General features: G+C 32.7%; 2 protein-coding genes across 4 annotated transcripts; one reads left to right on the top strand and one right to left on the bottom strand.

Annotated features, from left to right (window-relative positions):
- Positions 1-1,293: 1,293 nt before the first annotated feature.
- On the top strand, positions 1,294-5,871 carry LOC108326575 (uncharacterized). Of its 3 annotated transcripts, XM_017560147.2 has the most exons (6): positions 1,294-1,494; positions 2,290-2,509; positions 2,603-2,717; positions 2,840-4,817; positions 4,960-5,166; positions 5,340-5,871. In XM_017560147.2, exons 2-6 carry the CDS (start codon positions 2,377-2,379, stop codon positions 5,661-5,663), a joined length of 2,757 nt encoding a protein of 918 aa, XP_017415636.1. In that variant the 5' UTR covers positions 1,294-1,494; positions 2,290-2,376; the 3' UTR covers positions 5,664-5,871. The 3 variants fall into 3 exon arrangements, with proteins under 3 accessions (XP_017415636.1, XP_017415634.1, XP_017415635.1); XM_017560145.2 differs by having other exon boundaries at positions 2,290-2,717; XM_017560146.2 differs by lacking the exon at positions 1,294-1,494 and adding an exon at positions 1,535-1,686 and having other exon boundaries at positions 2,290-2,717.
- Positions 5,872-7,368: 1,497 nt separating this feature from the next.
- Positions 7,369-10,073, bottom strand: LOC108325274 (deaminated glutathione amidase, chloroplastic/cytosolic). Its single transcript, XM_017558319.2, has 9 exons — positions 9,837-10,073; positions 9,571-9,707; positions 9,146-9,274; positions 8,903-8,961; positions 8,421-8,533; positions 8,248-8,340; positions 7,886-7,988; positions 7,686-7,768; positions 7,369-7,547 (listed from the first exon to the last, which is right to left on the bottom strand). The coding sequence occupies exons 1-9, from the start codon at positions 10,023-10,025 to the stop codon at positions 7,506-7,508; spliced, it is 948 nt and encodes a 315-aa protein (XP_017413808.1). The 5' UTR covers positions 10,026-10,073; the 3' UTR covers positions 7,369-7,505.
- Positions 10,074-10,723: the final 650 nt, after the last annotated feature.

Below are 10,723 nucleotides of genomic sequence, written 5' to 3'. Positions count from 1 at the left end.
ATAACTTTTATTTTTAATTTAAAATAAAAAAATTACAAATTATTCAAATATTCTTAATCTTAAAACTTAAAAAACATAATATATAAATATTTTTATCAACTAAAATTTGATACACTTTAACAAACCCACATATATATATATATATATATATATATATATATATATATATATATATATATATATATATATATATATATATATATATATAATTGATTGTTTTAGATACTATAATTTTATTTTAAATATATTTTATTCTTAAAAAATATCTCAAAAGATAAAAATAGAAAAAAACATTTAAATCACATTAAACCTAAATTGTCAACATATTTAGAACTAAATATATCAGAAATATTAAGTAATTTTTTACATAAGTGATTAAATTTTAATAAATAACACTTCAACTTCTCATATAATAATTATTTTTGATGAAAAAATACATATGATTTTTAAAATTCTCGATCAACTTACACAAAATGATTTTAGCTTGATAAATAATTTTTAATTTGTGTTTGATATACAATTGCCATCCTGTTAGATTGAAGTTTAAAATAATTGTCATCAATGCGAGATATTTGTGGTCTATAATTTCACCTTTAAAAAAAAAAGTGATTTATTCTCTTTATTTTTTTCCATCAATATATATAAAGAGAAATGCATGTAAATTGCGAATTTTTTTAGTATACAGCACAGTTGAGTTTTATTATCTAAACGTATTTAGTTCAATAATATGATTTATTATTTATAATCAAAATTTGACTTTCAGTTTCGGACCGAATTCTGAATTTTTTTCCATGGAACTGAAATTATAGACAATTTTAAAGACTAAAAAGGAATAATTAAAATAATCATTATTTTATTGAAATAATAAAAATATAATAATAATCTAATTAATATAAAGTCTATCAAATTTGGAAGATTAGGTTAGAACACGGAATTGTAACGTTTTGTTTTCTTTTAACTACGGACCAAAACCGAAAGCCATTCAGATAAATATTTGAATCAATAAAATCTTATCTGTCCAAGCGTGCTGGTTTAGAAAAAAATAATTAAGTAAATTAAAAATATTTAGAAAAGTTAAAGTGTGGGCCCCAGTAGTGAAACGACAGGGGAAGGCTGCGCATGATCCAACCAAAGAACGCTCCTATCTTGGACCGCACATTCCGCGCGGCATACGAAGCTTTTGAATTTAATTTCATGACCCTTTTGCCCTTCGTCTTTTCCCAATATTCCCACTCACTGCTTCACTTCCAATGCTCTTCACACTCCTCATTCTTAATCATTAAATCTCAATCTTTAAGGCAAAATCATTAATTTCCCATTTCAATTCCATTTTTCAAATTCACTTTTCATACCAATCATATTATCGGTTACAATTTCTCAGTCAAACCTTCGTTTTTGTGTGTAATTTTTCTTAACTCCACAATTAAAAACCTCTGCTTCCTTTCAATTTCGAATTGTTCGTCTGCGCAATCTTCTTTTACCGTTTGAAACCCTGTGAGTTCCTCTCTCTCTCTCTCTCTCTCTCTCTCTCTCTCTCTCTCTGTATATATCTTGTGTTTGGACATTTTTTTTTCTTTTTGTTGAGTTTGTGTCTCCTGGGAAAGTTGATAAAGGACAATTGGAATTGGAAAAGTTGGTTTCACTTTTTCTCCACCTCACTCACGTCAGCAAAACCCTGAATTTCAGGTTTTCTTTCTTTTAGGGTTATGCAATTCAGGCTTTGTGGAGCAAGGAAACTGGGCACACCACTGTTTCCTTTCTGTTTTTAGCTTTTCTTTATTCTTTTCTGAGTAATTTATGAGAAAATTGGATGGTTTTAGGATGTGGGTCTGCGATAATACGTTTTCTTTTGTATGGTTTATGGTGTTGTTATTGTTTACTTGATGGAATTGATTAATAATCGGACCATGTTTGTCGTATGAATCCAAGAAACAGGGTTTTTGTTTGTAACGGGCAAGGTTTGGGTTGAGGATAATGTCGTCTTTTCGTTCACTGCATCAGCTTGGTTGTTGGCTGGATATATTCTTACTAATTAATTAATAATGCCTGGTCGTATCCGTTGCGTTTTGATATTTTTTGTTTAATTTTTATTTTGAAAAAGTGAACGTTGTTGAAATCAAATAATCGGTGTTTCTCTTAGGTGTAACGTGTTTTTCTGCTACTCCTTAGTGTGATCTTCTCCTTTCTTCTTTCTTCTGTTTTATTCTCCTTTTCCAATTGGTGGGTTTGCGGCACTGGTTTGTATAATCTTGTTTTACTTTTTTATTTTTCTGTTTTGCTTTTCTGTAGTAGGCTGTCATCTGCCTTGGTCCTGGAAATCTCCGGAAGCTGAGATTTGATGAGCTTGTGGCAGTGATTGTAGGGAAGGTTTAACGCATGAAGAAACTATTCTTTTTCAAATCTTCTGCGTCTAGCAGTGGAAATAACAATGCAACTCCGCCGAAATCAACAAATAAGCAAAAGGCATGGGACAGTGTTTCCGAGATTGGAATGAACAATCAAGCTTACGGTAAAGCTGATGATTATTTCCAGAGCTCGAAGGGCTTGTTCTCCAAAACTCGAAAAAATGTTTCTGATGATCAGAGTTCTTCTGGTGTTCCAGATCTTAGAAGGAGCAGGTCACTGTCGTCATCTGCTTGCCAGTTCAGAGATCCAACCAGGTCTCCTTCAAGTAGCATTGTTAGTGATCCATATCATCAATTTGAGCGTTCATCTCGGTGAGACTTGATAACCTAACTTTTGAAGCATATTGTTGACTGAACTGAAGCTTATTCCACGTTGTATTGGCTACATTTTGCACATATTTATTTTGGTTGAACTTTCTGTGTGTATATATCAGTTGTCAGGCTCCTAACTATGAGAAACAAAAGCGGGACAAGACAACCCAAGTTTCTTCTGTCCAGAATTCGCACAGATACGAGAGACCTGGGTCTACCAGTTCTTCAAGATCCCATCACGAGTCATCTGGGAACTCATCCACTTGTTCCAGCAACATTTCAAGTAAGGTTGTTGATCGTTACATTGATGGAGAGCAGCATCCGGAGGAAAGTAGGCCCAGGAACAATTCACAAAGAAATAATAGTAGACATGGGAGCTATGGTATGAAGCTTCCTCCAAAAGTTCAGCTTACAGCACCTAATTCACCAACTCAGGGAATCAAAGACAAACCAAGGGTTCATTCATTTAGAGAAGCTAAAGTTCCACGCCATCGGTTCTCATCCCGAGATTGGGCAGAAAATTGTGTTGGACCAGAGTCCCCGAGAAGTCTTGCAAAAAATGTGATTGAGAGACTTTCTCAGTCATGTGATATCCCGAAGACATGTTCGCAGAATGTTAACACTGATAATCCAATCACAATTGAAGATATATATTCTAGATCTGTTAATGGACACTATGACTCTGATTTTGATGATACTCGGCCTAAAAATAATTTGTTGGATGAGCCCTACAGAATGACAAATGGCTATCATGGCATCGATGGCAATTTTGAGGGTTTAAGCTGTGATGAACCTGAAGAGGATGCGGATGCAGACCTAATAAGAAGATCAAAGGAGGCTGAGGAGAGGGTTATTCTTCTTTCAAAGAAACTGGAACGAGAAAGCTTTTTTCCTGATGGTAGTTATGATGTGTCAGTACTGATTCAGACAATCAGACATCTACTAGAGGAGAAAATAAGTTTGGCTCTGGAAGTTTCAACCCATCTAAGGTCTCAAATTTCTGACAGAGTCTCCGCCAGAGAAGAACTTAGCCGTGTCAAAACAGAACTTGATTATCGGACTCAGAGACTAGAAAAAGAAAAGAATGAGATGCAGTCAGCATTGGAGAAGGAATTGGACAGGAGGTCAAGTGACTGGTCGTTTAAACTTGAGAAATACCAGTTAGAGGAGCAAAGGCTCCGTGAGCGAGTTAGAGAGCTTGCGGAGCAGAATGTGTCACTTCAAAGGGAAGTCTCCTCTTTAAGTGAGAGGGAAATGGAAAGCAAAAGTGTGATGGCGTATACTGACCAACAACTCAAGGCATTGACTGATAACACAGAGATAATGAAAAAGGAAATTCTGGGTTTGCAGCAAAATCTATTGGAACTACAAGAAAAATATAAGGTATCAGAAGAAAACAGGGATTGTATCCTAAGAAATTTTGAAGAGAAGGAGAAGGAGTGCAAGGAGTTACACAAGTCTCTGACAAGGTTATTAAGAACTTGCAGTGAGCAAGAGAAGTCAATAACTGGATTACAAGATGGGTTTAGCGAGGAGCTTCATAAAACCCAACCCATGGAGAGTGCTGACAAGCACACTGCAAAAATGCGAATGGAGCAAATGAGATTGACTGGAGTGGAACTTGCCTTGAGAAAGGAGTTGGAGTCTTGCAGGTTTGAGGCAGATTCTCTTCGCCATGAGAATATAATGCTCTTGAATCGGTTGAAAGGTGACAGGAAAGAATGTGTTGCTACTACTTATAGACTAGATAAAGAACTATGGGCTCGCATCTACTGCCTTCAGAATCAAGGCCTAACAATGCTAAATGAAAGCACATACTTGTGTTCAAAATTACTGGAATTCGTTAAAGGTAAAGGAAACCATCTTCGCCAAAATGTCCAGCTGGATCAAGAAGTGATTGGAAATGGTTTAGATGGGCAATTTATTGTTGAATCTGAAACTAAAATTCAGGGGCTCAAAAGTGGCACTGAGGGTTTAGCAAGGAGTTTGCAGACGATGTCTTCTTTGTTGAAAGATAAGTCAAATCCATTGACTTCCAAATTTCAATCAGAGTGTATAGAGGCTGGTAAACTAGCCACGATAAATGATCAATTATCTGAGGTAAATTTCTTCAGAAAGTTTTACTTAATGGAATTAAATTGTGAAACCTCTGTTCTACTGTCTGCGTGTTGATTTATTTTAAATCTGTTTTACAGAATTTGTTCATTGAAAATTCATGTCGATTATGTTGATACTTGTATAGGATACATTAAGAACTGAACTTAAAGCAGAATGTTTGTTGACGAGCTTATTAAGAGAGAAACTGTACTCTAAAGAGCTCCAAGCTGAGCAGATGGAAGCTGAACTTGCTACAGCAGTGAGAGGAAACGACATACTTAGATCTGAGATGCAAAATGCTTTGGATAATCTTTCAAGCTTAACTCACAAGTTGAAGGACCTCGAACTTCAGGTTAGTCTAGCCTAACCCACAAGAGTATTGAAATTTGTTTATTAAACTCATCTAATGAATGTTTATACATGGTGGCATGTCGTTATTGTTGTCTTGTGGGATAACTGGGTAGTTTTTTCAATTGCTATTACTTAAGCCTGTTAACCAATCTCCTGGAAAAATTGTTGAGGCAGATGTTGAAGAAAGATGAGAGTAGAAATTGCCTTCAAAATGATCTGCAACAGTCTAACAGGGAATTGACAATGATGAGGGGAAAATTGCCCAAAGTGACCGAGGAGAGAGATTATATGTGGGAGCAAGTGAAGCAATATAGTGAGCAGAATATGCTGTTGAAAGCAGAGGTCAATGTATTGAAGAAGAAGATAGAGACACTTGAAGAAAACAACCTCGAGAAGGAAGGTCAAATATCCATCTTGCAAGACTCTCTTGCCAAAAGATCCTTTGATGATCTCCTTGGGAGTCCCGAACATAAATTTTTCGGTACAAAATTACTATAATAACTTGTTTTCTCATAGGCCTATTTCATTGTTCATAGTTACCAACATCTGTGAATGAGTTGGTTTTTTTTTTTATTGTTGCTCTTTTTCTATAGTTTCTTTCACAGCGTTTTTTCTTTACATATATATGTCAAGTGTAAGATCGGACAGAAAAATTAAAAAATATAAGGTTCCGTTTTCCCCAATTCCTCGGGGAATCATCTTGTTACTGATTGATGCTCACATGAAAATTAGTCTCACATGAAAATCACATATTGAATTAGAAATAAGTCAAGTCAACTTATTTTTTAATAAACCAGAAATTTTGTAATCTTTAGGTAGATTAAGTAGTTATCTTACTTAAATATATTTTCTTTTTTTAATTTATTTTATATATTTATTATATATAATCAAAATGTATTAACCATAACTCATTTATTTATAATAGTACAATTTAAGTGTTTATTTCTTTCACAAAATATTTCTATTGAAATTAATGTGTCAACTTAATTGAACAAACAAATAAATTAAGAATCTGAATAATTCAATAGTTGATAAACAATAATATAATATTAAAAAAAACAAATTATCATCTCACATAATCGAAAAAAAACAATTTTAGTAAAAAATGAAAAAAGTAAATAAATAATTATTTACGGGGTATTATAGATCTAACTTATCTCCAATTTGATTTATATCTATCCATGTTTGAAATTTTTTTTTTCAAAGTAATTGATTCAAATAGTTCTATCGTGGTATTCTTATTAAACAAAAGACTTAATTATTTGTTTGGTCTTTATTTTGACGGAAAATTTCTAAATTAACCCTTATTTAAAAAAAAAATTCATTTGCGTCTTCATTTTTGAAAAGTACTTCAATTATTTTTTTTTAAAAATTACTAACCACAATAACATCCTTTTTTTTTTATCAATTTATGTTATCAAGTATTATTATTATCTTAACTTTAATTTAGCTTTTAGATATGTTTTTTGATTCAAATTAGTCATAATTTTTTTTAAAATGAAATAATATTGTTTTTATCCAAATTGAAACAATTAACCTATAATATCAGAGTATACCGATAGAAAAATTAAAAAAATTATAAATTGATTTGCGACATGCATTTTAGTAAGTTTTTTAAAATAACCTAATGATAATGATAATATTTTTACAAAAATTAAAACACGATTGAAAATGAAGACCAAGTGGATCATTAAGTCTAAGGAAAATTAATATCTTTGAAGCTTTGTCCATAGAGTTTTTATATCACACGTCATGTAGTTGAAAAGTCTATAAAAGAATAGATAAACAACAAATCAAGAAGAATGAATATATTGAAAATCAAAGTGGCAAGCAGACTTTTTGTATTTATTCTTTCAACAGAGGACGCATTCGTAACTATCACCAATTATATAATTAAATAGTTTTTAATTTGGCACACGAGGAAAGAAAAAAACGGTGATGGAAACTACGTCGAAAATACTAAATCATGTCCAGATTTCTTCCAGCACCAAGAACACATGCAACACCATTCTCATTGTTAACATTATAATATCAAAAACTTAAATAAACATACTTTCTATTCTTTTATTGACGTATATGAATTATATACACTTTTCTATTTTTCTAACAATATAATTAAACTTGCAATGCACACTATGAATCTAACCTCAGATTGTGGAAAGAAGTAATAGATCCTGTGAAACATGGAGCATGCACAAATGAATAGAGCATAATAAGGCACTTGATTACTTATTACCACAAAGTCCAAAATTCAATATTTGTATATACCATCTTTAAGTCTACATACAAATAATCCCATATTTTTAAATAAGTAATCCTTGTTGATGGTCCAAATAAGAACTATAGAGATGCAGCTTTCCAGAAGTCAATTGGCATCCTTTGCTGAACCCAAAGAAAAAGTGTAAGCACAAGAACATAGTAATAATGGTACTTACAAAACAAATTTATGCAATGCTCACTACTAGAATCCATGCCTGCATATAATAAGTTCATGGCTACAGATACATGTTAGAAAACTACCTTGTCAATTGGCATTTTCTCTCTAACTGAATCAACAAGTGATAAATCAATATCAGATACTACAATGCCTGTAGACAAACGATCTGAAAAAGGAACACAAAGCCAATCATGGAATTCAGCAAACTTTGGTTTAAACAAAAGAAATGTTGGTACTGCAAGAAACTACATCAAGCAAATTTTTGTACTGTAGAGTTTTTTACCTGGTAATCGGCCAACAATTGTCCCCCATGGATCGATGATTAATGTGTCACCATAGCTTTCTCTTTTATCACCATGTTTTCCTGTTTGAGCAGCAGCAATGACCTGATAGTTCATTCATCAAACCACATTTATATAAGAAAATGGAAAGAGAAAAGAATAGTTTAAACATATTTCCTCAAATAACTTGCAAGTTTCTTGTTCTAATCATAACAAATGCATTAAAGCAAAAAGAAAAGCTATGAATATGGAAATTATAACTGGTTTGTGTGAAGAATTTAACTTGTTCAATCCAATGATTATACCTTCAGCACACTTCAGCTGATGGAAGGATAGTATGTTAAATGCAAAAATGAATTCTTACATAACATTGAGTCTCAATTGCACGGGCACGAAGAAGAATCTCCCAGTGTGCAGCACCTGTAACTTTAGTGAATGCTGAAGGTACCAACAGTACCTGCATGTTGTAAAACGAATGAAAATCTTACATTCTAGACAACCAAATTTAATCAAGAAAGTCATATTTTCACTCATTACCTGAGCTTCATGTTGGAAACGTAACAACTGGTACATCTCAGGAAATCTCAGATCATAGCATACACTTAGCCCCAGACGCCCAATAGGACTGTCTACTGCAACAATATCCTTGCCTGAAAACGCCAGGAAGATGGATTTTCACATGAAAACATCATCCTTCATTGTTCATATCATACTAAGTGTGCTTATCTTCTCTGGCAAACACTCCCCACTCCCAGTTTCACCACAAAAAAGGACTAATTCTGCTCTCCATTTTCAGTAAGAGGAAATGAAGTTGAAGGAAACAAATATCACATACAATTGAAGGAAAAGTGTATAGTTGGAAATATAATCAGAATCACATGACTAATACTAATCATGTTCCTTGTTTTTTCACTTGTTCTTTTTAGGAGGAAGCAGGCACATGAAAATTTACACTCACGACTAAGCAAAACAAAGGCTCGTTAATCTTCAATACTTAGTAGAGAGAGTAAATATCCAACCTGGTTCTGTAAAACTACTTTCTTTATATACCCTTCCACCAGGAACATCTACATCAAACCTTTAAATAAAATAAAGTAAAAATTAAATATCAATTGTTTATACAGCCACAATAGCACAAACAGAAAGCAGAAAATTTTCTCAATTAGGGAGGACGTACCCACACAAACTATGTATATCTAGGAGTTGATAAACAATCATATACATTATTAATAGTTGCAAGTGTTATGAGTCACCGATCTTACAGGTGTATCTTTTTATAAGAGCTTCTAATTTTCCCAGTCTCATCTACTATAACGTGAGTATTACACAAGTGTTGAGGATCAGATCCTTTCTCTTGGAAGCCTCCAAGTGACAACCAAATGCTGGATTCTCTGCAGTACATTAGAACATGTAAAGTATTCACATTTTCCACAAAAATGAAAAAAAAAAGAGAAGACAAATTGTTCACACCCATGAGGAGTCTTAAAGTGGATTAAAAACTCAAAAAAGCTAAGTAAACTCTACTATGGGTGACCTGGTGCCCTCTGGAAACCATCATGTTGGTTACAAAGGCCAAAGGCCCTACAATCCTCAATCAAAGAGGGTTTGCAAACAATTGGTTGTTTGGATGAATCACAATTGAAGAGTTGAAATATGAAGAAAATGAAGAGATGGGTATAAGTATGACCTGGCCAAAGAGCAATACTGGTTCATAATTGGTCCATCCAATGGTTGAGCAACACTAACACTGTCCCCATCCTTGGTACCCACATAAGAGAAAGCCTCAGGAAAGCAAAGCAATTTGGCTCCAGCTGAAGCTGCTTCCTTTTCACACCAAACCCAATACTCAGTATTCAAAAGAAAAACAGTACAAAGGAGGATATAAAATAGAAGAGAAAAATATGAGAGAAAATAAAGGGAACCCAGAAAAGAAAATATGGAAAAGAAGAAAACTTTGACAAGGCGAGAGCAGGTGGCGAAATTGGCGGCGAGGTCGCTGACGGATGTCATCTGGGCCGCTGCAACTCGGAGTGAGTTAGGAGAAGGCATGGCCATTATTGTTGACGGAACTGAAAGTGATGATTTGATAATGGGAGAGGCGATTCCTCCAATAGCACTCCTTTGCACACAATGCATATGCATTACATTATGTTACAACATCATATACATCAGCCAATTCATCGGACAAATATCTTTCCATATATACTACTACTTCTATGTCTTGGTTCCAGAGAAATTCCTTTTTATTTTATTTTAGAACACTGATAACAGTAATTAAATTATTTTCTTCTTAAATGTATTTTTTAAGGTTGAAATATTAATTAGAAGTTGAAAAATCAAATATGAGTATTATGAAATGGAGAAAATATTATTTTTTCTCACAGTGGTTTGGCAAAGAATAGCCTTTGTTCATTATTAACTTTTATTGAAAACCTAATTTATTGGTTGTCCTGGTTAAGTTTTCATTTCTGAACTGTATCTCTTATTGCAAAATTCCATTTACACATCTACTTTTTGTGAGATAATATTAAATGATAATCCTATCTGCTTTAATCTTAAAATAAATTTTCAGTTTTTAAATAAACCTTTACTTATTTTATATTTTTAATAAATAATAGTACTTCTTTTATTTCGTATTAAAAAACATCATATTCTTTTATTTTGTTTTAAAAAGCATCATATTGTTTCAATTTTTTTTAAAACCACAAAAAATAAAATTAAATTTTTATAATATTGAAAATAATTCTTTTAGAAAAAACAATAATTTAATTATAATATATAAAGATATTATAAAATTATATGTTACACAAAAAATTATCTTCTATAAAAAATTTAAAAAC

This window comes from Vigna angularis, chromosome 3 (assembly GCF_016808095.1).
Source record: "Vigna angularis cultivar LongXiaoDou No.4 chromosome 3, ASM1680809v1, whole genome shotgun sequence".
NCBI classification, from domain to species: domain Eukaryota; kingdom Viridiplantae; phylum Streptophyta; class Magnoliopsida; order Fabales; family Fabaceae; genus Vigna; species Vigna angularis.
The sequence above is the reverse complement of the archived record's forward strand: the minus strand, read 5'-3'. Positions and strand labels throughout refer to the sequence as shown.